This window comes from Parus major, chromosome 3 (genome assembly GCF_001522545.3).
Source record: "Parus major isolate Abel chromosome 3, Parus_major1.1, whole genome shotgun sequence".
Lineage (NCBI taxonomy): Eukaryota > Metazoa > Chordata > Aves > Passeriformes > Paridae > Parus > Parus major.
Genome location: NC_031770.1, coordinates 20,708,017 through 20,733,210, shown reverse-complemented (window position 1 = coordinate 20,733,210; position 25,194 = coordinate 20,708,017). Strand labels below are relative to the sequence as shown.

The following is a 25,194-nucleotide window of genomic DNA, read 5'->3' as shown; positions in this document are numbered from 1 at the left end:
TGCCAAGGCCCTCTGTCAGGCATCAAAACACTGCTGCCTGTTCCTGGGTGCTCCACGGACACAAGATGTTTCTGTGTCCAACAGCAACACAAAAGGTGAAATGTGGGCTCAAAACTAGCCAGGGAAAATAGCATCATTTCGGAATATCTTCTTTTTCTCCACCTACGTTTGTAGGTAGAAAATTTGGGGCTCAGAAATTCATCATCATAGCAATGTCTGATTATGCAAAAACTCAGTATCTGCTTCCTACCAGGCTATGCAGAAAAGTGACAAACTGCCAGGATCCTGGTTCAGAAATTGTTTTGAATCACCCGGATTTAACACTGTAAATCCCAACCAAGGCCAGTAAGTCTCTTAAAACTTTTAAAAGGCTTTTAGACAAGGAAAATATTAATTTAACAGGATGTTTAATTCGTTATTTTTGAATAATTTCTTTTTAATTTGGCTTTTGACAATGAGAAAACACAGACAGCCCTCTCTTACAATAGAATCTGTCATCTGATGCAGAGAATTCCTATTACTTCTCTCAGGGTACAGTGAAATCCAACAGAGGACTTTTCAAATACTGCTGGAAGCTTAAAGAAAAAACAGCATCTGCAGTCACTAGAGCATAGTTCACTGTCAAAACTGACCATGCTTGTAAGGTAGTCAGTCAGGTCATCTCTTTAATTATTTCTATACTGAATTAACATGAAATCTGAAGTTTCTTGTTAAAAACATAATTTGAAACATGGAAGTTCAATGCAGTTTCCATTCAGAGATGCAGGGATCTTATTGGAAAGGTCAGTGCATACTTTAAAAAATGTCTTTACCACACTGCAGGCATTGGGGCTGATTTAATGCATTCTCATGAGGTTTGAGAAACACGGCACCTCTTTCTACACTAATCAATAGAGTCATTCCACAACAAGCTGGCAGAGGTGGGCACAAAAAAAGTCAGGATGCCTCTCTAAAATGACTTCCCAATCTCCAGCAGTTAAATCAACTTATGCAACTTATGTTAGTTAATAGGGGACTTTAGAGGTGTCCATGGAGACACACAAACGATGCATCCTAAACCTTTTCAAGAGCTCCAGAGGTACAGAAGATGCTGCTGTGCAGCCAGAAATGCGAACAAAGCTTTAGCACACCTTCATTTGCCAAGCAAAACCCAAGCAAGCTTTTACCTTTATGTGTGAAGCATTGATGTAGCCTGTATTGTTTTCTTTGGTTGGCACCAGCTCCACTCGGTTCTCCTCATAAGGAACGACCTCCCTGATGCGGTTGCGCTCCGTGTTTTCAGGCAGGGCAGCAGTGGTGAAGATCCCATCTGCCTTTTTCTTTGGAATCTGCTCATATTCTGTAAACACCATCCCCTCCTCCAGCTTCCTCCTCAAGATTTTGCACTAGGGTTTAACAGAACACAGCACCAACACATTAATGCTTCTGGGAAGAATATTTACCACTAGACCTATCCATCTCTTCTTTAAATTCCAACACACAGCCATAGCATTCTCTCACTCCTTCTGCAGTTATCTGAGGAAATATGACACACCTATTTCTACCAAGTGAAACCACTGGCAAATTTTACAGTTTTACATTCCACCTCCACATTTTTGAAGACTGATAGCATAAAAACCAAACCTATGCTAAATAATCTTGGTTCAGTAAGAATTTCAGCATGAATATATGATTTCAATATAATAGATATTTTAGTGTTTTGGGTTTTTTTTCCAGGAAGAAGATTGTACAGCAAGAAGTGTGATGTGGCCCACATTTTCAAAATACTGCTTTAACTCACAAGGATGCAGTGTCTGTGGTTGAACACAGCACCACACACAGACAAGGTAGAGACGAAGTCTACTACTCCCTACCTACTCCCTGGGTACCAAACAACACAAGGCTGCAAATTTCTAGCCAGAAAACCAGAAAGATTCTTTGCAAGTTTGTTTCTCAAATCTTAACAGCAGCAACTGTTTTTAATATCTCAAATTCCATATACATGCACACACCTGTGTGTGCAAACATCAGGAGGCAAATAACTTTTTTTAAAAAAATTTAATCCCATTAGAGACATTAACCAAACTCCTTATCTGTATCAGAACATGAAAGACAGTATCTGTGGGTGAGCACTGCAGAACTTCGCCCCATCAAGTGAAAAATGTGCAAAGTGTGAGATTTACAGATTGATCCTGTATGACATTGCACAGTCAGGTGAAACAGAGAAAAGCCTCCTTTTTCACTGGCCTCAGTAAATGTTCAAGATATTTGATGCTTTGCCTGCATTCAAAGACATATCAGTGTTAGCCATAGACCTTCTGTGTTAATGGCTCTAATAACTTTTAAGAGATTTTTTTTTCACATTTTAAATCAAATTTTAGTATTTTAGATACCTTATGCTTCTGGGAACAAAAGGAACAAGCAACATTTCGTGAGGCTCCATCTTACCCTCTCATCCATTGGCACCTTGGTGACTTCATCCTGGCTGTCCTCCGGCACTGGAACCCTAGCAACTGAGAGTCCGTTCAGTGCTGCCAACATCAAGGGCCTCTTCTGGGCCTCCAGGCCTGCCATCTTCTGCTTTTCTAGATTCTTTTGGCAAGAAAAGGCACGTTTTCATCTCTGTGTGATTATTTATAATGCCAGTAAAATGCTGGAATGTTTTTTTAATCTCCAAAATCTGCAACTCTCTGGCCAAGGAATGCAGATGATCACCATTAGCATCGTAAATTCAAATACAACCTCTATTCTTCCTGTTATTCCTCAAAGGCCTGCTCATACATGAGCACAGAATTTTAATTTCAAAGAAGCAATCCCAGCATGTAATACAGTTTACATGCCATCAAAAGACACACAAACACAATCTCAAGCATTTTCCTGCAGACATTATTCTGAATGCAGGACACACAAAGCATCACCCTGTTACGTTAAAGTAGCACTACCAAAGCCAAGATACCTGGGGCATCTTCTGAAAGGCAATAATTTCAATCTATAACAACACACACTAAAACACAGGCCATTGTTTCTCTTCTGTGATGGTAATACTTAAAATGAGAAGTCTTCTAATGCACTCAGCTTTTATGGTGATTCAAACAGCACCCATGATATATTCTGCACTAAAAACTGAGCTCACATGTTCCAGAAACTGAATGCAATAACAGCCAGGGAGGGATATTATTTATCATATTCATGAATAATATTATGGTATGATATGGAGAACCAGAGCATGAATTTTAAATTCATCCTGCTGTCCCCTCCTTATGCCACTGGGAATTGAAGCATCAAAAAAGACAGAGCATCTCCAGAACTACCCAAATTAGGAATATTTTATTCCATTTCCTTAACAGCTCTTTCTGCTGGATTTGGAAGGATGGATAAGCAGAAGGGGTGCCTGGTTCTCAGCACACATATGGAAGCTGTGGACACCAGATGGGCCAAGCTCAGCTCCTAGAAACACACAATTGAACCTGAATGCCCTCAGACGTATGTATATGCCTTGATTTTTCAAAAGCTTGTGACCTTGTTCCTTGAACCACTACTGGGTTCCTCCAGAGCACAAGCGAAAACACAAACATCCAAACCCACTCTGGCATCTTTTTATACTTTGAGAAAGCACGAAAATTAAAGTATTTTCCTTTGTTTGGGAATTTTATTATTTTTACTACTTCAAAGGTGAAAGAGAAGAAAGTCTGTGCTTAACAGATCATGGTCACCAAATTATCATTAATATAACACCTGATTCCTGTGACAAAAGGAAGGTCCACACATGTCAAGATTCTTCATCTAGGCTGAAACCACCTGAAAAGCTTAATGCTAAGGCTCCCCCCTTTATTTTCAAAGCAACAACAAATAAAGGACCTTTTGACCAAAGTGATCTGAATGGCTATTGCAGAGAAAGAATATTCAAGCATCTCTTCTCATCTTCATTTCCATTCTAAAATCCTGTAGGCTCCTGCTTTTCACTAAATTTTCTTTCATCAGAAGATCAAAAGAGCATATGCGTGCTTGTTGTTATACCAATGTCTATTCATTAATGAAAAATCAGGTTTATAGTCAAGTATCTATTTTCCATTTAAAGTTTAGGAGTTGTCAAGGACTAAACTCAGTCTCCATGTTGCAGTTTAAGTAGCTCAGGTTGTATTGCTAACAGTTACATCAGCATAAGGATGCCCAATGGACAAAAACAACAACGGATATGTTTGGAAAATTTCCTTTGAATATACAGTAGTATTTAAATATAGCCAGTTATTGATCTAGTACAAACTCTTTTCTGCTTTGGACCATTTAGATGTTTTATTATTTTTTTCAGGAATTGTTTTTGTTTCAGACCTCAGTGCTGAAAACAAGACCCACAGCATACACTGGAGTTTCTGTGACTGCAGTTGCACTGCTCACAGCACTACACCATGTGCGTAAGTAGGTCACTAAGTGATAAGCACCCCTCATATTTCTCTCATTGCCTTTAAATACTTCTTATTTAAAATTCATTGCAAGTTTATCAGAACCCTACTTCTCATACTTGAGTGCATTTTTAACAAAATAAACAACCCAGATGCTCAACCACACGGCCTCTACATCTGCTGCTTCTCTATTTAGATATCCGGTTCCTTGGTTACTGGCAAAACCAACAATTCATATTCTAGGGCTACCAGGGTTTTATTCAGATAACTATGTTACATAAAGTGGCAGGAAGGGAATTAAAGATCATTTAAAAAAATTTCAAGTTGCCATTATGTTATGTGATACTTCACCCAACACCCTTGCAAAGGAGGAATAAAACACCGTGCCAAAACCACAACCTCCCACCCATCTCAGCAAATGCATTCCAGACTCGCCCTGCCCTCAAATCCTAAAGGGAAGCAGGCATCAAGGGCTTTGCATCAGCCTCCTCATCCCCAGCTGCCCGCCCTGCCACCCACCTCCAGCCAGCACTGCTGCCAGGGTGGTGGCATCGTCAGCTGGGTCAAACACAGGTCTGGCCAGCAGCCAAAGAGCCACAGCTGAGGAAACAGACAAGCCCAAGCAGTGCACGGGATCAGTCCCCTCGATGGCCCACAAAACCAAATTGTATGTGGCACTTAATATCACATTTCCCAACTTTAGGCAAATCCACAGCTTCCCACACACGTTTCCTGCAGTTTACTGACCCAATAATTTTCTGGTATGGAAGTTGACTTGTGTGATTTTTCATTTCCAAGAAGCCACCACAATAGAGAAAGGCACTTACCCTCATCATGATCTCTCTCTCTATAATGCTGTCCTCGATAGAAAACATTTCAGACACAGGCCTTTCCTTGACCGGTTCTTTCTTGACCCGCTCCTTCACGCTGGTGAGGTCAGGCTCCGAGATGGAGGGCCCCAGTGAAGACCCATTTATTGCCACTTGATCAGTTCGAGAGACACTGATGGCTTTGGAAGGCCCCGGCCTCATGGCCTTGGCCCTGGCTACAGCCACAGAAATGCTAACGTGGTCCTGCCTCAGTGCTCCATTGCTGACACTTTTACGAGGCCCAGGATACTCTGGAGGAGGTTTATTTGGTATTCTAGCCAAGGCAGCTTGCAGCTGAGCACTGTACTCCATGTTCTCGTGAAGGGCCGCTATCCGGGACACAGATTCTTGTGTTTCCTCTTCCTCTTCGCTCTCACTGCTGTGTATCAGCATCGTGGCATCGGAAAATGTCTTTTTGTGGTGGTAATGAGGGACTTGTTGAACTTCATGCCCCATCTGAACCGACTCTTCTGGCTGCACCTGCTCCCGCAAAGTGTTCCTGCGTGGCAGAGGGGCGTTTAAAGTTTTTAAGGCCATGGCTTCTATCCCGCGCACCATATTGCTGATGACCTCCAGGCTGTGGCGCTTGTTCACCGCCGCGTGGTGCTTCACGGCCATGAGGGGCTCGCTGACCTCCTGCAGTGACTGGCGCACCACGGGCGAGCTGTCTTCCTGGAAGGTTTTCACTGAGAGCTGGACCTTACGAGTGACCAAGTCAGGGCTGCTACCACTGACATACTTGTGCCGGTGGCTGGCCAGGTCGGGCGTGCTGGTGGCAGGGCGCGGGCGCGGGTACGGAGGCGGGGGTCTGAAGAGATAGTTCTTTAGCATGTGGGTGGTGTTGCAGCTCTGGCTGCTCTGCAGCTGCATGTTGGCCAGTTCTGGGGTGCTGACCGTGTGGGATATGGCGCTGGCTGCTGTCTTATTCTGAGCAGCATTGTTCGGGTTCATTTGGTCAGATGGGGCCACAGGCTTGTTATAGCCAGCCCCCTGAGGCCCGTAGGTGATCATGTAAGGGGGCCTCTCTCGAATCTCAGGCTGGCTGTAAACTAGGTCTTCTGGCTGGTTGTAAGCATGTGTGTTTCCAATATTGAGATTCCTCAAAGATTGACTTTGGCTATCCATCTGGATCACCCCTCTCTTCATTTGCCTCATGACAGTTTCATAATCTGGAGTTGGCCTGTAAGACGGGACGATGATTGCACTGTGTCTGTGGCTGGGGATATAGTCTGCTCTCATGATGTCACTTCCCGGGATGCTCAGATTTGAGGACATTGGAGATGCCTGGATGAAGTTCTGTGAGCGATTGAGAGAGTTCATGCTGTGGGCACTGCATACACTCCCATTGGGTCCATTACCATTCAAGTAGCTGAAGTCCATTGGACACCTATCCAAACTGGTCTGAGACCTACAGTAGAAAGTTTCTTCATTTCCATGGAAAATGCTATCTGTGTAGAGAGAGAAGTGTTGACAATTTTAACCCACAAGGGCTTATTCACTGTTAACAAAACTTTAAATGCATCAGTCTGCACCAATGAGTGCAGAGACAGCTTACTGCACAAGTGCAGGGAATGTTTGGTCTTGGGAGCGTCCTTGAGCCACTGAAATAGAACTAAAGCAAAACTACCCACTTAAACATTCCCAACACTTAGGAAAATATAGTACTAGTTATGAACCTTGTGGGAAACATGAAAGGGGTAAGAGAGGAAGTGTTTTTGCCTGAGGTGGCAAGGAAGAATAAAGGGGCATCTCCTCCCTCAGCATCGTGAAAGGCTTCAGTGCTGCTTACACCTTAGAACTCCAGCGCTGCAAGCATATGGTTAACCTGAAAAATTTTCTTGTCTTTTCTGTTGATACAAGGCTGTCTGAGATTCAGAGTATCAGGGGACTGTGAAATTGGAAATCCTACTTTAGACCAATCAACAGTTTTGAGGATCTGAAGTATGACACATTTGGGTGATCAAAGCTCAGGAAAAAAGAAAAAAAAACAAACAAAAAACACCCAAACAACAAACCACCCTACACATGAACTATAGAATGTTAAATACTTCAGCAAAGCATACCTGAGAGGAAATCAAGATAGTAAAGATCATATCCTGGATCACATCTTTACTGCAAGACTGTCCCTGTTGAAAATCTTGTATGAAAAGAGTAATAACTTCCCACACTCTGAAATCAGCTACGTTCTTTAGTAATGTAGAAAAGTCTGTTGTAAAACTAAGGGAATTTTACAATTCTTCTAAAATTGAGAATATCCTTCACAGCCTCACCTTCACAGTTGAGCAGTAGCAGCCACTAAGTCATCTACTGTATGCAAGGAACTCTACTAAAAGGCTCCTTTCAATATTTATCAAATTCTACCTTAAAAAGAGTCAGACCCCACAACCCAAAACACCAACAGGTATGATTGGGAGTTCCTCTGCAGGTGAGAGCACTTCAACTGTACCTCTCATGAGCTGCAAAGAACAGGAGCCTAACAGTCCTGGCTACACGCATTCCAAAAGGTGGGATGGTTAAGTGAGTGAGACTCAAGCTGTTTAAGGGCTAGGTTCTAGTCCCAGACTTGATCAAAGTAACCTGGAAAAACCTCTTAAAGAATTTATTTGTCAAATGTGGGCATAAAAATAGTTAACCCTCCTTGTGTCTGTAAGGCTAACTGTGCAGGCAGATGGTGGTGAGAAATCAGCAGAGAAGGTTGTCTACAGATACAGATTCTTGGACAGAACACTATGATTTCTCCTACAGTAAAAGCTTTTTGCTTTCCCCTTTTCCCTCACTTGATTTCTCTCCCTGGCCCCAGCTGGCACTTTGAGTACAGCCATCATACTCCCTTTAGAAATTATTTTTTTCAGCTCACTGAACTGGAATACCAAGTCTAAGGTCCATATAATCATACGCAGATATTTTAGGGAAATTTGAAAACTGAAATTTGACTTCAAATGGAAGACTTACTGCAACATTAACCATAAAACCACTAGTTCTCCTGCAGCAGCAGCAGCTCTCGTTTGACCATGATGACATTATAAATCTGGACATAAGGCTTAGGAGCTTCTTCGCATACACATAAAATTAAAGTACATTAAAGGGAAAATATTTGCTCTACGTACCTTGTGAATTATGTGTTTCAGTGTAGTGTTCTCCACACTGGACATGCATAGGAGGCAGTATAAAAGGATGTTGTCTTGGCTGAAATAAAAGCACAAGGAAATAAAAAAGCATTAGAACTTCAGTTGCTACAATTTTTGTGGCTAAAATGGGAAAAACAGTTCATAGCCCTTTCCACTGAATACTGCTCTTTCTTACCCAGCCAAAAACACATCTTGGCAGCTCCTTATAGAACAGAAAATAACCTTTTGTAAATTGCTTGCTAAATTTTGTTACAGAGCCCAAAACTGACCAGTTAAGATTCCTTTAAGCTCAACCACTTCAAAAAACAACATTCATAATTTCAGCTCTTTTAAAATTCTTCACATTTTTATTAAAAGCCGTTGCCCTTAAAGAATTAAACCCAAACAAAACAGGCACCTAATCAGGACAAAAGCAGACATGGAACAAATTCAAGGACTTGGGACACTGTTATACAAGCAACAGGACCACATATGGACTTAAAAGAACTCCGTAAATTACAAGAACATTGAATTCCTTAGATAATGTATTTGAGTTTACTCTAATAATCTGCACTGAAACAAAATATTTAACACAAGTCATAGAGGGGGCAACTCAGCATTAAATCAGCAGGATAATTTACAGAAAATAAATCAGAGCTGATGCCATATTACTCCCCAGCTTTGTCCCTTGGTAAACCAACGTGTTTTGCAATTCTATTTTGCCACCTGCACTGCAATGTCCTGTCTGGTGTCACAGAGCGAAGTTTATGAAAACATATTTCAATATATGAAGTAAGCAGAAAGACAAGGAAGACACTCCTGTCTCATGAATGTGTCTTCCTTAGCAGCACAATAAGGGCTCTTCATCCAGGCTGATTCACGTAGTTCAACCTATTAAGGAATACTGTGGATGCCCAAGGCAAAAAACCCCACATAATCTGCCTTTGCGTGCACATGCACCAGATGAGCACCATGCAAGTTTGCTAGCAAAGAGGGGGTGGGGAAGGGGTAAGATTTAAATTTTCTACGAAAATGGTGAGAAGGAATAAGAATTAAAGATACTGGGCTCAGTATGAATTCTTGCATACAAAATAGTTGTATTAAGCCAGAGCTGGAAAACAACAAGAAGTCTTTTTGCTACAAGAATTAGTTCCAGAGGTATAAAGCCCTAGTCTCACTGAACAACCTGGGCCAAGGAGACTGCTATTGATAATTTTAGTAGAGAAGCTGAGGCTGGAACTAACTGAGATGCTGGGAAGCCTAACAAATGGAGGGCAGAGGAAAAGTGCAAGGAAGGAGAAGTGACTTCTACTAAGAATGTGTACATCTGGATCAGACAGTTTTCTTTGTGATAGATGTTATGAAATGTATCTGCAAGAAATTTAGAATTTTTATTTCTAAGGCCTATCTGCCTCCTTTGAAAAAAAGAACCCTGGGATCTGCAGAACAACAATATCCAAATTAATGATAACTTGGATTTTTTTAAAAATTGGGTAATTAAACGTACCATAATATTAAGATCTCCTACACTGAGGGGGTTTTTCTGGAAAACCAACATCGCTGGGTGGTCTGACAGGAAAAAGAGACAGCAGAAACCATGCCAAAACCATATAAAGGGTCTTGATCTGAAAGTAAAGAACATGATCCCTAGTGAAGTGGCAGAGCCTCACCCCAAAGATTCCACTTCACTTCCCATTTCTGCTACTGATTTATTGCTATACAAGACAGATGAATAGGTAGGTGTATGAAGGTATGTGCAGTTCAGACAACAGTCAGGAGGACTTTTTTTTCCTCCCAAAGAGAACTGTTCCAACAAGTTAACAGAACAATTACGAAAAAGGCAGCTGAAAGTTCACCGTGAGGAGTCAGCAGCCCAGTGCACTTTTCAATTGATGAACCCACATTCTTCCTCTTGATCTTCCTGAGACTTTGGGGATTTAAAGGCTTGTTGCGTGCTTATGTTTAAAACAAAGTGGCAGCAGGATTTTTCTTTTGAAAGAACAGATTTCCATTTTTCATATATAATTTAGAAAGCTGCTCACATTTCTCTCTTATGATATAACAGAAGCCATAAAAATAAAAATAAAATAAAAATGCAAAGCACAGCTCGTTTTTCCACCTTCAGTTTTTCATCGTCATTTCCAGGGACCTAACTCATAGGTACCAAAAATACCGTAAATATGCCGAAGGGAATGCAATATGCAGCCTGTGTGTTGCATCATGACACCTTAGAAACACCTTGATAATGAAAGGACAAAGAAATCTGGAGGCAGCTACAGCAGCTTTCCTGCCAGTGCCTGGGAAACAGAGTGCATCTCTGGATTGGGTACATACACACAGGAAAATAATCTGCGTTGAAATCTGCAAGGATAAAGCTATCCTCAAATCAGTACCTTCTTAAACCTAATTTTGGAACATTTTCACAAGTTGTAACCATGCTGTGGGGAAATGTCCAAAAAACACTTGCCCACATCAGCTTGATGCCATGCAGAAATAGCAGTCTTCTTTTACTCTGGAAAGGTCTACAAAGTAAGTATAGCCTATACCACACGTGAAAACTGGCAACCTGCAGGGAGATAAACATTGCCCTCTGTCCAAGGAACCAGCACTGCTACAGTTACAGAAAATCACAATCTGTTAAATAAGATTAAAAATACTGACATGCTAGATGTTAAAATTTAACCCAAAAAGAGTTTCTTTAGAATCGACAAGAGGAAAAAAAAAAAAAAGACTCACACATGTTTGTTGTTTTTTTTTGGTAAATATTTCAGGAAAATATTACCCAGTTTTGTCAGAATTAGAGCGTTTCTGGGGATTAGTTAAACAGAAATAAATTGATTTAAGAAAACTTCTCAATCACAATCCTGAGTGATTCTAATAGTTTAACTTAAATTAACAGTAACTTCACACATAAAATAGGGCCTTAACCCAAGAAGCTGGTAAATTGTAAGTAGTCTTTGCACAAAAACATGAGGATTGAAGAAATGTGAAACGCAACATTACATAATGACTAGATTTGATGCATAGAACACAAGACACTTCAAATTCTTTCTAGAGGATTATTTTCTCTATGTGTTGAAATAACCTCAATCCAGCAGAAAAGATGCTCAGTTTCTGCAGGGCAAATAAAAATATAGTGCCTTGAAGACTGTAATTTTTACTACTCAGTGGTGATATTATCCAGTTAATCAATCTGGGCAGTCACACCCTTGAAACTCATTCCAATCATATTGCCAACAAGAAATGAGTTAATGGGCTTATTTGAAATTTAGAATGTAGTTAATCTTACACAATGCCTCATCCCATTAGAAATGATATAGATATTTTTAAAGACCTCACAGTGGCACGTACCAAAGATGACCTACTCCAGGTTGGCCGTCGTCGGATAGGGGGAGGAGAATTTGATTGTCTGTGGAGGAAAAAGAGAGATGATAGAAACCACAATATCTCAATTCTGAGTCAAGAATGAAAGGGAAAAACAAGATGTGAAGAATATTGCTCCTTACTGAGATTTTTAGATATATGAATAAATGAAAATAATTCAGGTTCTCCTTTAAATACAGCAAATGTTCCCATTCCAAACTACACATGCCTTTTGTTCCTTATCCTATTTGGCTCACTTGGAAACACAAGAAAGAAAAATTATGGTTTTAAATTAATTAAACAACTCTCTTAAGTAGAAAAACTGAACATGGCACACAGGTACAGTCTCAGGTGACTTTATGTGATCATTAAACCAAGGATAATCTTATTAAATTGATATGAATCACTCCAAAGCAATGCACACAGATCAGGACGAAAAGGGAAAAAACCAACTGGTTAGACAGTACTAGCAGAGCCACATACAATGTTAGAGTGGCCAGGTGCAGTGGAAGGAACAAGGAGTGTAGGAGGAAAAAAATACAAGGAAGGGAAGGAAACAAGTTGAAGGAGGTAGAAATATAGTGCTTACGTGAAGAGAGGAAAGGTGGAATTTGTCCTCTTACAGTTTCTGATCTGGTGAATGATGTTATGTGCGATTAGAGGAAAGGCACACAGGAAAACAAACAACTATCATTTTAACACAGAGAGCAGGAAAATTATTTGGCTAGAAAACACACTCTGGCATATGCTGTCATCAATATATGTAGCTCTAGCACACAAGCTTATACCACATGAGACCATGGTAAGGAGAGCAGTTCTAATGACAAAAATACATTGAAACTTGTTATTTCACTCTTTGACTTTGTGACATTCCCTACCTTTATTAGTCCAAATATTTGCAAATTGCCTATGAAACTGCTACATACAACACATTCATAGGACCTACAAACTAATTGTTCAGTGTTTAGAAAGAAACATGATCAAAAGCTATGGCTTCTGCAGTCTGGGTTATGACTGGTAACAAAGTTCTCTCTGTTGACCCCAACACACAGCTTCAAAGAGTAAATATCCCAAGGTGACAGACTATGGTATTTTGTTTTCTTTCTTGCCTGTCACAGGGGAGACAATCAGGAGCTCCCTTTGAATTCAATCCCTCTGGAACCATTAAAATTGAATTTAGTATTGGACTATTGAAATCCATTATATGCTGCTAAGGAATGTCTTTTCCAGTCTTCCACTCACCTCCCAGCAACATGTAAAATCTAGTCAACATCTCTTTTCTGTAAGTGGAAAGATCACTGAGAGCAGTTCACCTCATTGGACTCTCCTATGCTCTAACTCACCCTAGGTTAATATAATGTGTGCACACATGAAAGACCTCCTCATCTTCCCCTCATCATTTTGGATTTCTTTTCCAACAGATGGCATTACCCAGCTGAACAGATGGGATGTCCAGCTCTAACTAGTGTTGTTGATAGAGATGAGACTTCTTCATGGTAAGTTTTGCAAGAATTTCATGTTCTCTGACCAGCACACCACAAAAATTTCTCAAAACTCTAACCTTTTGAAAGCCAAATTTATCTCAATCTGAAAATGTGTGCTGGTGTAAATGAAACATCTCAGCTAAGAAACAGACTTTTGAATTAAAGCTAAAGCCTAATGAATTCCTCCTTCATTTATAAGGAATCCACCTGTGTGAGAAGACTAGCTCAAAGCCAGTTTCTAAGAAAGTGCTCAAACCAGAGCCTAAAGGAGACTTCAGGTTTAGATTTACAACCTCTGCTGTGTTGTGGCAGTACAGCTACGCATATTAATGCACCCAGGTGTCCTCCCTCGTTCAGCACACGTAAGAGGCAGATAAATTATCCTGTCCCAACTAGAAGATGACAACCTGCACTTTCCAGCGCCCTTAGCTGCTGGATGGGCAGTGTATCTGCTGCTACAGCTCACATTTTGACATGATAACCTATGACACCTTTCACACCAGTTTAGACTGATAATATTCTGGGCTATCAACAGCAGACACCAAGGCCTTTGATTCAAGACTCCTTGTAGGATTTTGTAGTTTGGGAGCATCAAAGGTCACAAGGCTCAGAATGAAATTTCATTCTCAACTGTCTGTTCTTGCTGTTGGTTAAAACAAAACAGGAAAAACAGGGAAAAGGGAAAAGAATAACTGACATACGTGACTAGGAAAAAAAAACAACCCAAACCCCAAAAAACAAACAAAACCAGACATGCCAAAACTCAGACAATTCCAAAGCAAGGTGTCAGAAAACAACTGTGAAGCAAGAGTACTCACTCTGTGCAGATTTTGTTCTGTTTGTAAAACTTGTGTCTTGATGCAAACAGACGTGAAATATACTTGGCATTTTCAAGATCATCCTTTAAAAATGAGAAAAAAAATAATAAAAAAATTAATTTTGTTATTCCTACCAAGAAGTGACAAAAGTTTTTTTTTAAAAAAAAAACAGGTGCAGGAATGCTTTGTAAGTTGTGCCATATACAGAATTTGGTTCCCAAGAGCACATCTAGTGGTTTCAAGAGCACCGAGGGCATAAGATTACTGAAACCCAGTGGTGTGCATTTACACACTGCCAAGGCACAGTGTGGGGGGCACAGCAGCCGTAAAATGGCTCAAGCTTGCTGGTCCAGTTTGATAGTGATCTTGGTTCAGGAAAATGTGGACTGATTTTAAATAGCACAGAACAGCATGATGGCCCTCTGAGTTCCAGTGTGTGCACACATGGTAGCTCATGCCCAGCTCTGCTTATGCTGCTGTATTTATGCCATTCAAAAAGCACTTTTGCAAAAAAAAAGTTTTTTTGCAGACTTCCCAACATAGGATATTTCAGGACGCCTGGAAGAAAACACAGAAATTAGTACCTGAATGAAGTTAATTTTTCTTTCTGCATAAAGTACAACATGAACTGTGGGGAGGGGTGGTGTTATGCAAGTGAACCTCTTTGGAAAAGTGGAATTTTAAAGGTTTATTTTTACATAAGTAGTTTTCACAATGACACAGATCAGATCTTTTTCTTACTGTGTGAAAGAGTACATTCTCTTCTTTGTTGATCAACTCTAGAACAATTGAAGACTTGTTATGAGCAATATTCCCAATGTCATTCCACCTGCAGAGTAAAAAAATGCATTGGAGTTTGCCAACACATACATTCAAACATTTCACAAACACAGTAAGAATCCATTAGTCAACATCAGTCTCGTTTTATGGGAAAGGTTTTCAGTAACATTTTGGTGAAGAAACCTGGTTAGGAAAATAAGAAAATCATATTCTGTTTAAAAGTGAAAAGATGTTCAGCTCTTAACCCAAAGCAGGAGAGTTAAAAGCTCCCTTTAAAAACATGAATTTGAAGACTCACAATAGAAGATACTTTAATGGTAACTATTTTACTGAACTGTGGCATTTTGGAACTGACTGATTTTTGCCACATGTAATATAATTATTTTGTTTTAAGTGACATTCCTCCATAAATGCTGTTTCCACCTTTCATTCAGTGCCAATTATTGCTAAAGAAGGTTAAGTTGACAACATGGTTATGTAGGCTATGCATACCATGTTAATACTTTGGCTTTATGTTTGCAATCTTTTTTTTTTTCCCAAGTAATTGTCAGGTTGCCCAAGACGTGAATTATAATCTTCTTACAAATAGCTGACAGACATTTGCGTACATTGCATGCAATCCATGGGGATGGAAAGGACTTGTTTGTTCTGTTTGCAGCATACATTCCTCTTCATGTCATGGCAGGAGGCTTGCAGTGCATATTTCCAAAGAATAAGAATCCCAGCACCAACTCTCATTTCTACATGTAAAGAAACTTCATGCTTTTGTCACCCGGCCCAATTAAAGGATTATCTAATTCCTTCTCAAAATTACATATGCAAAACACCAGCTAGGGGGAAAAGGGAGCACTAACATTTTTTAAGCTGACTAATGAAAGCTCTTTTAAAGCAATTCCCCCCAAAACTTCCATCTGAAGTCCAATATAAGCCTTAGCTACTGACTGAAAATCAGTGCACCTCAAAAAACACAGCTTTTAGGCTGCACAAAATTCCTACTCTAATCACAGGGATTAAAAATCAACTTCAACTAAACAGCAACAGTAATAAAAATACCCACTGGAAGAACTGCAAGGAAGAGCAAAACTATCCTCCCTGGAATCATGGAGATTTCTAGCAACATTTCATACAGAACAAACCCACAAAAGCAAGTTAACAGCTAAGTAATTCTTATTAGCCAAAATAAACTGCAGAAGAAACAATAGAGTGACCCAGTCATGATTTTCAAAATCACGGAACGAAAAAGTTCAACATTTTTTAGTGGGGTGCCTAAATGTGGCAACCAGATTCTCAGAAGTGTTGAGCTCTTAGGCTGCCAGCTGTGAGGTTTAACAGATTTGCATTCAGAAGCATCAAAGAAGAAGACATAAAGACAAGAGAAGAAAAGGGATCAAAGCCTTGTAAACTAGAACAAAATACATGACAGGCTACTACAACTTTCTTGCCATCCAACCCATTCACAGACATCAGAAATTATTCTTTATCTAATCACTTTGGGCCAAGAGACCAATCCTGAAAACAGTAAGGTTACTACTCCTTAGTTAAAGAATTGCCACTATTACAGTCACATGCAAGGAAAAAATCCCACACATACAGCTCTAGAAAGAAACTCACTTTAAATACAAAAGACCCTCGTTTTTACCTATAAATCACAGTTGTCCTTCCAATTCTGTTTTTTATGAAGATGCCCATGAAGAAAATACCGAGGTGTATGTCATTTCCATGGTTATCCTGCAGAGAAAGGATAATAAATTTAATTTAATAAAGAAACTGGTCAATAGGTTCATAGGAATGCATGCTGAAGTACCAAGGAGAAGCCCTTCAGTGTGGATGCAGGACTAACCTATATTTTGCTGATTGATTGGACCCTGATTTTCATTATTTCAGAGCAGTTAGGACTTACGTCGATTTATTGTGAGAACAGAAGAAGGCTAAATGAGCTCAAAGTTCTCCTCTCTCAAACACCACACAGATCACAAATTTGCACTTATGTATAATACCCCACATCCCCTATCTTTGTGACTACAACTATCTAGAGACCGTAGGAATATCAAAAGCAATAGGTGTCTTTCACAGCCATGGTATTTCTCCAGACATCTGTTAAAACATGTACAGATTTCAGAACACCACACCTGGAGATGGAATCCCTCTCAAAAGTTTTACCATCCACACTTCCTCCTTCCTTTAAGTACTCCACATAGAAGTTCACAGCATGTCACCCCGAAAAGTACTTCCCTCTCTATGCAGATACACCCTCCACTGATTTTCAGTTGTTGGGTTAAACATTCAACTGCACACACCACACAAAAACAATGCAAAAACAGTGGACACTAAGAAGTCCTATTGCTTTTGCACCTACCCATGTCTCCTTGTAGGCTCCTGTTTGAAAACCACATGCTCCTGATCCATTTTGCAGTTTTCTTAAAAAAACCTTTTCCTTTTTTTGGCTACAAAAGCTTAATACTGCGGAAAAAGCGGTTTTTCTACATTTATCAACAAGCAAGAACAGTTCCCCTTCAGCTGCATGTATAGTAATTGATTCACCCTTTAAAGTGGTAAATAGAAATCATGCTAACACCATGAGTGTGGCTAGAAAGCATGGGTAGAAGAAAGGATGTGAGAGAAGTTAATGCACTATGCCTGCACACACTGTAGAAATCATCAGGTGCCTCTGCATTTTAATAAATCAGATCAGAGCTGTTCTCCTGGCCTTGCTGTGCTTGATCTTTAGAAGGCAACGATGGAGTCTCTGCACCTGCTTAACTACTGAGTGCTAGGCCCTTTGCAAACAGACCATGGCTGGCAATTCATCCAGAAGCTGAGAGTCAGCAGTTTAGTCTGATTAGAGGACAACACATTCTTCTGCCTTGTGCCAGAGGGAGTTTTACAAGGCAAAAAGATTGGGAATGCGTGGGGGTAAATGTATCTGTTTGTATACACACAAATACGTATATCTACGCGCGTGTGTGTGTGTGTGTATATACACACAAATACCCACATGGAAAGAAAGACACATATTTCTAATAACATTTTCTACCAGGAAAAAAAGAGAAATCTTTAATTTTCCCCTTTGAATGCAGTTCTGTTTGTCTCCATGGCCAGCATGCTGCTCCTTGATGCAAGGCTAACGCCGTCCTGCCATTTTGCAGAGCACCCAGTCCACTGTTCATACTTACCTTACTGACACATGCAAAAATAGCTAATGACACTTCCAACACAGAAATCTTTTGTAGTGGTGTGCAGCATTATTCCAAATGAATTTGAGGAAAGCTTTAATTTCATTCATTAGCAATAAACATTCCAAAATTTTTTTGGCAGGTTGAAAGTTTTTTTTGCCATTTAGCTCCTTCCCCCCAGGCCAATTCTGAGATTGGCACCAAAGGATCAATTTTAACTTCAGCAGGAAGATTGTTTTGTTTTGTTTGGTGTGTGTCTGCATTTGTTTTTAAATTCCAAGTTATCTTTAAATAGCAGGAAATCCACTCACAATCCACCACTTAGGGTGACTGTGTAGGTTAGCAAAAACAAATGGGTCATGTTAGGAACAGCAGTTTTCAGTTTCTCAGCACAACTTTATCATAGCAGCACATAAGGCCACACATCCAGACAATCCATGGCAGAATGGGACTTCTAGTGAAGAGAAAGTGACTGCAAATGCAAAATAATCCCTGAAATTTCCCCTTATTAAAAATGGAAGACTTGTGTGCACATAAAGGAAACTAAGGAAAAGTGAAGTTAATGTAAGTAGCAACTTAGAAAGACATGAAAAGGTCTCATTTTCCTATCCTGTTAAAGTTGACCAGAGATTAGATTCATTTGCACTGGCCACTCCCCCATAGACATGAAAGAAAGCAAGGAGCATCTCTTATTCCCAAGAGAGCACACTCTAGAACATAGCAACCTCTTCTGTAACAAGGATTTTCATGGAAGATAAGTAGTGCTATGGGCCTAAGTAACCCTCATGCTGCAATGTCCATTCAAACTACCAGCAGTCATTTCACCCTCTGGAGCAGTTAAACAAGTCCTGTCTCTTCTGGACAAACATGACTTGCACACAGACCAAAGGTTGCTGCAGAGTTGTACATCATTTGATTCAGAGGTGCCTTTATAATATATACTAACATACCTTCACAGGGAAAATTTCCTGTCCAAACCCATCCAGACGTTCCACTTCATTGATGTACATTAGCTCAGCCTCTGCTGCTGTAATGCCACTGCAATTAGATTAAAAGTCACCAAACAGTTCAATATTACACACACACACACACACACACACACACACAAATACTAGCAAAAAAATGCAATTTTCACAAACCACTTGAGAAGGCACTTTGGAAATGCTGCCTAGAAATGCACAACACAAAGATAACTTTCAACATTAGGATCATTATCAGCAAGGGGGAAAAATTTACTGAATGTCACTAAGACAAGGTACAAAGCACAGTTCAAATGACAGGAGGAACAAACAGAAGTGATCACATTACTCAGCTTCTTCCACACACACCAAATCTTTTCCAGGCGTTAATAAACCATCAGGCTGTGGATAGTTTTGGGTGGAAAACTTGAACCATAGGGGTGCTAATCTGCCTGAATATTATACAAGGCCACTGGAGCTTCTTAAAATGACTTAAAAGGAAAGACCTACATTTTCAAGTTGGCTGTTCAAAAACACAGGCACTAAATCCAAAAGTTGAACAGATTCTCTTTCATAAGTGAGAACAAACCAGCTGAAAACTTTTACACACGTGTCTACACACGCTCCTGTCACAGCTCAGGAATTCAAACAGTTTTCAATTCTCAAAAGCAGGTCTGAATAGATTGCAGGTTACTCCAAAAGAAGACCACTATTAATTTTTCTCCTCTTTGCTCCTTCTTACCACAGCTTACAAACAGAAATATAGGAACCAGACAAATACCCGGGAGAAGGGAGGTGGAATACGATCTACCTGCAGAAAGTGAGGGGAAGTATTTGCTCTTTGTGTTGCAGAAATAGCACTATAGAGCACAGCAGGTGGGAAATCTTTCCTTTCAAGTCTGTGAGTTAACCAAGATCACACAAGCAGCCCATGGCAGGGAGAGAACAGAACCAGGCTTGTTCCTGGCCGGCTTGGAAGCTATTCCTTTGGTTGCATCAAAGGGCCAGGCTTGCATTGAAACTCAAAACTGAGAACGGCCTTAGACTTAGAGACTGGTATTTGTCCTTTTACAACCACTTTCTCTCATGTAATGGGGAATGCAGCATCCTTCACATAATATTCCTATTGCATATGACATGTGGGCACTGCCATTTTTCCCATAACAGCACTCTAGAGGTTTGAACACTTCCACCACTGAAACACCTGGACAACATGAAAGACGCCTGCTCACAAAGAAGGTTTTTTTACTGAAGCACTAATGCACACACTCCTAGCTCATTAACTAGTAACACTATACTGTGTCTTCTCCTTGAGACTTCAAACCCAGTTCCTGTTATTTTCATTTCCATTACACTGAGAGCATTTGTATCTCCCTCCTCTTGAAAGAGGCCCTTGGATCGCCATCGATCAAGTAATTGGTCTTGTTGGTCTTTCACCAACAGGATTTAAATGAAATCAAAAAGAGAAAGGAGTCTACTGCATAGCACAAGTAGTGTTACACATGCTCATTAAACCTAAGGGTGTAAATGCTCATTTATTTGGGATTAAGTTCCTCAGCCATTTTGTGTTTACCAGAGGCAGATAATCTTCTGTGATAGACTAATTAAAAATCCAGTGACACAAAACATAATAGTAACATGAAGACAAGCTAGTTAAATACTGCCAAGAATGCATGGGGTGGCAGGGAAGTAATAGAATGATGATAAATTATTTTTTAACAATAGCACAAACTTTATCATGTCAAGCTCACCTGTGAGTTCGGTGTTCCTGAGCAACCTTTTGAGTCAGCTCCTCCAGGACAGCTTCATCCTGGGTCCAATCCTGTAAGAACATGAAGCAGCATCAAAAACCAGTCAACCAAAGAGAGAGACGATAAAATGGGAGACAGAAATAATGACAGCAGATGTTTCAAGATTTGTAGTTACAGAGAGAGAACCTATCACTGACTGCATTGAAAATTCAAAGCATAGGATGCTAAAAATACGTGAGAAGAACACAAAACTATGATTATTTTTTTTATACCTTCTTTTGAGAGAGTAAAGAGACACTGTTAAAAGTAGGGGTAAGGTCCTTATTATTCCAAAATAGAGAACAGAACATAGAGCACAGATAAAGGACCGTCTCCTGGATAAGTACTGAACAAATCCTTAAAAAATTTGGGAATCTACAAAATAATATATACCTTTTAAAGACAGTCCAAAATAATACACAGACCATGGAAAATGAATTCATGAGTACTTTTTTGTCCTGCAACATACAGGTACTCCCTTCCTCATTTTAAAGGAATTGAAAGTTTTTCTACATTTTCAAATATGCATTAAAACCTACTTTATGCTTGCAACACATTTCTGAGCAGGAGTCTTTGTACTCTCCAAATTTAATAACATGTGGTAGAAACAATTCTGAAATAATTGGGAGCAAGTTAATAAAGGAAGTCTACTCATAAATTCAAGACCAAAAAAAGGAAGCTGAAAAACTTTCTTGCAAAACCTCAAAGTTCTTACTTTTATTTAAGAAAGCCTTAAGGCTGGATGCAATGTACTTAAATACACTGCTTCTTGCTCAATGGGGCCCTCCCCTCTGATATTTGCTTCTGACACAAAAAAATGTGAAAGTGGTAGCGTGCTAATGAAAAATGGCATGGTACATGCCTATGCACAGCCACACACCTGTGGGGTGTACTGTGTACATAACTTTGTTCTTTTCACTGCTGAAGAAATGCCATTTGACACACATTGTAGCCTCACAAGATCAAACAGCACTAACACAGCTGCCCTCCCTCATCCACTAGCTCACTTCACTAATGAATTTATAGCAATGTTCTCGGTGGAGACTTTTTTAATGTCCCAAATTCACTCAAATTCTCCAACTTGGTTAGGGATTCATTTGTATCTGCAGCACTTACCCACTGTTACTGAACTTGCAGTGAAATATTTACTATTATGTTATCCATCCTCCCCAAAAGAGCAAAGAGAAGTAGTTAAAAAAATGTCTAGAGAAATTATTGATTTAAGAGTAGGCTTCTGAAAATGTAGGAGGTAGACACTCTGCTGATCTTAAATTTAGCAATAGTTGCTATGGGTGAAAGGCAAAATACTACAAAGGAGTGGTAAACATGCAAGAGAGGAGAGCTGATCACACCACCATGGAGGCAGCTGACACAAAAACAGAGGTTCTGAGAGATGGACCCAAAGAGTAAATTGCTGAACCAGAGAAATTAACCACCTGAAAGCTCATCTAGAGACCTAAAACCTCCCCTATTTTTTTTCTGAATAGAAAAATAGTACCAGTAGATCCCTGGCAATGTTCAAGGCCAGGTTGGATGGGGCATTGAGTAACCTGGTCTAGTGGGAGGTGTCCCTCCTCACAGCAGGGGGCTTGAAACTAGATGATCCTTACAGCCCCTTCCAACCCAAACCACTGTATGATTCATTTTGTATTGAAAGAAGTTTGCAGAAGTTCATTTACAAAGTGATGCCCTGACACTTTTCTCCATATATATTTTTAGCCATCTTCTTTCCCATTTACCTGCCTCCATAAGCCATCAACTATACACAAGATCATCAATTACTTTTCAATAGATAAAATGGCTAACCAAAGAAATTCTGTTCCATAGGGAAGGTAACAGAAGTTTATTAGTGAAAGGTTAATACTGAAGCCACATTTTTTATGTATATTCTACACAAAGCATATTCAGATCTCTGTATGTTCCCTTCCTTCTTCTCATATTTGAGGAGTTCATATTGAGATTGAGATCCTATTGAAATAGCTAGTGGCTCAAAATCGCACTTTCGCTTCAAGACACCACATGGATGTCACCTTTTTGGACTCAAGATGAGCTGTCCACTGCAGTTCCTGTACAAAGAGCATGGGTAAGTGGGATGAAATTCTTCTCAAGCCTTCAAATTATGCTGAGATGAATCATTCTCCCTCTACCGCTCCACTAATTGCAGAGGGAAACCAGATGCTTAAACTTCCAGGCAGCTATACTCAGAGCATGGGAACCCCACCCTGCTTCCAAATATTTTTTCCAGTTAGAAAGAATTCCATGATCTTTCATATTTATGAAGCTTACACTCAATACTCATGCTGATGGACTTCTTCATCTAAGACAAAGCCAACCTTAGCTTCAACAGGCTTTTTTGGGGGGTTTTTTCTTCCCTAATTCATCCTCCCAGAGAATCTCAATGTCACAGACTGCGAGTGCTTGGCATTTGTCACCAAATTTCCAACATCATTATCGATCTAAGTGCCTTCCCTAAGCATTCAAGTTATTTGCTAGTTTCCAAACCTCAACCAAATTGACAGTGAATGTTCCCTGGAGAACATTTTGAGAAGACCTGGTTCAGGCTTCACTTCAGTGCAACAGTCAGCTGATGTAAACCCACATTCTCTTCAGGAATGGCTGCATAGTTTGTCCTGTGACATAACAGCAGCAGCCCTTATATCCCCTTGATATGCCATGTTGATAATACCACAGTACTAATATACACCTTTCAAAACAGCTGCAAGTTCTTTCTTGATTCAAAGATGTCTGTTTCTTTTGTGGGCTCCTACTTCCAGAGGAGGCTCAACAGGAGCTGAACATGGGCTGACATTCCAATGCACAGAATTCAGCTGCAATCAAGTTTTGGAGAGCAAATTTTGCTTCCACTAGTCCAGCACTGGTGCTTTTACTCTGTTATCAACAAAGCCATCTCTGAGTCATGGAGAAATTACTCACAAAAGACCACAAAAGAGAGGGATAAGGAACTCACCATAGGAAACAAGACATATTCTCGGAGGAAGTCATGAGATTCAAACTGATTATAGTCTCCAAAATCCGCTGGAAAAAAACAACACAATTACTCATTTTGGCACTTTCCACACATGTTAAGACCACACTCAACCTTTGTGCAGATGCTTAAATTCAAGTGGGCGAGTTCTCTCTGAAGCCACAGCCCAGCACAAAGACTTTTGCTTGTATTTTTGCTTTTAACATGGAGGTCTGAAAATAATAGTGTTATTACCAGAGATCAAGTAACAGCCAAAAAGTAATTTCTTTCTTTTGATCCCTAATATGATGACCATTTGTGATGCTTAACCATCAGGAGCACAAGGGTTTGTTTTTCTGTAGCCTTCTTGAACTCATACCCCTATCAAAAAAATGCTGGGATTGCTCAGCCTCTTTAAAAACTGTGCACACTTTTGCTTCTCCACTCTTTCCAACCCTGACCAGGCAAAAATAAAGAAAATTTAACCTAACTCTACTACAATTCTACACAGTTGAACAAATACTAATTTTACAGCCTATAAAGGTTAAAATCCAGTAGTCAATTTTATTAAAAATTTTCAATAACCAGCATGGGGGAAGGTTTTTCCTTCTGCAGCCAACCTAGCAGTGCAGGCACTGTGTTGGTTTAACTGACTGACACACCTTTCTACTCACTTTTCTGCTTCTTCTACATCTCTCCAAAAGATACTCATCTCCATGCTGATATTCACTCATATGCCAGGCTGAGGATTCTTGTCTAAATGTCCTTGAGACTGTGGAGTTTTGGAAACGCTTCCTAAAGGCTAAACTACATTTAAAAACCCCAAACAATGCCTATATTTATCTATCTGTTAAATATACAACAGCTTATATCAAAAGATTATCTTGCCAGGAGGTTTTATTTTATATTAATTGAACAGGATCAAACGCCATCTACAAGATTCTCGTATTATAGGAGCTGGAAATCCCCACCATAAATCATTTTATCTAAACATTCCTTTCAAAGCTTGTAGACAATCTCACATATTGCAGGATGCCAAAAATGCAGTTTCATTTTGTTTCTACCTCAGAGTTATGTTTTAACATAAACAGAAAGAAATCAAAATGGGCATGAAACAGAGTCTGCAAGTTTAAAAGAAACAAGTATTTCGAATACCTTTGGTTGCATCACATGCAAAGGACAAAGGAAGTAATGCAACATAAGGAATAGTAGGATTGACTCACTCTCAAAATTAGGAAAAAGCTCCAAAAACACAGTGAAACATATTCAGTATCTATTCAGACCTAACTTACACACTGAAAAACCTTCATGTACCTAAATTAAAGGATTCATTATGGAGTCATATACACATATTTCCCTTTATTGGAGAAACATTTCCAGACTTGACAAGAAATATTTTCCCTTCAATTTTTAACAAAGACATAAGATACAAACCCAGCACTTCTACTGCTCTAAAAAAAAGAAGCATTTCTCTCCATTGAACCTTTGTCTAGAATCAGTACCTCAT

The 25,194-nt window shown here is 39.8% G+C and overlaps 1 protein-coding gene across 3 annotated transcripts in view; it reads right to left on the bottom strand.

The window, feature by feature from the left end:
• The window catches only part of PTPN14 (protein tyrosine phosphatase non-receptor type 14), a 110,319-nt gene that overhangs the window by 15,609 nt on the left and 69,516 nt on the right, over window positions 1–25,194 (bottom strand). For all 3 annotated transcript variants that reach the window (XM_015622330.1, XM_015622332.3, XM_015622331.3), the window contains exons 5-15: window positions 23,691–23,758; window positions 20,684–20,754; window positions 18,924–19,011; window positions 16,440–16,528; window positions 14,762–14,849; window positions 14,021–14,103; window positions 11,707–11,764; window positions 8,356–8,434; window positions 5,207–6,696; window positions 2,428–2,571; window positions 1,167–1,385 (exon numbers count right to left, since the gene is read on the bottom strand). In XM_015622330.1, coding sequence (XP_015477816.1) covers window positions 1,167–1,385; window positions 2,428–2,571; window positions 5,207–6,696; window positions 8,356–8,434; window positions 11,707–11,764; window positions 14,021–14,103; window positions 14,762–14,849; window positions 16,440–16,528; window positions 18,924–19,011; window positions 20,684–20,754; window positions 23,691–23,758 — 2,477 coding nt within the window. The remainder of the gene's footprint in view (window positions 1–1,166; window positions 1,386–2,427; window positions 2,572–5,206; window positions 6,697–8,355; window positions 8,435–11,706; window positions 11,765–14,020; window positions 14,104–14,761; window positions 14,850–16,439; window positions 16,529–18,923; window positions 19,012–20,683; window positions 20,755–23,690; window positions 23,759–25,194) is intronic.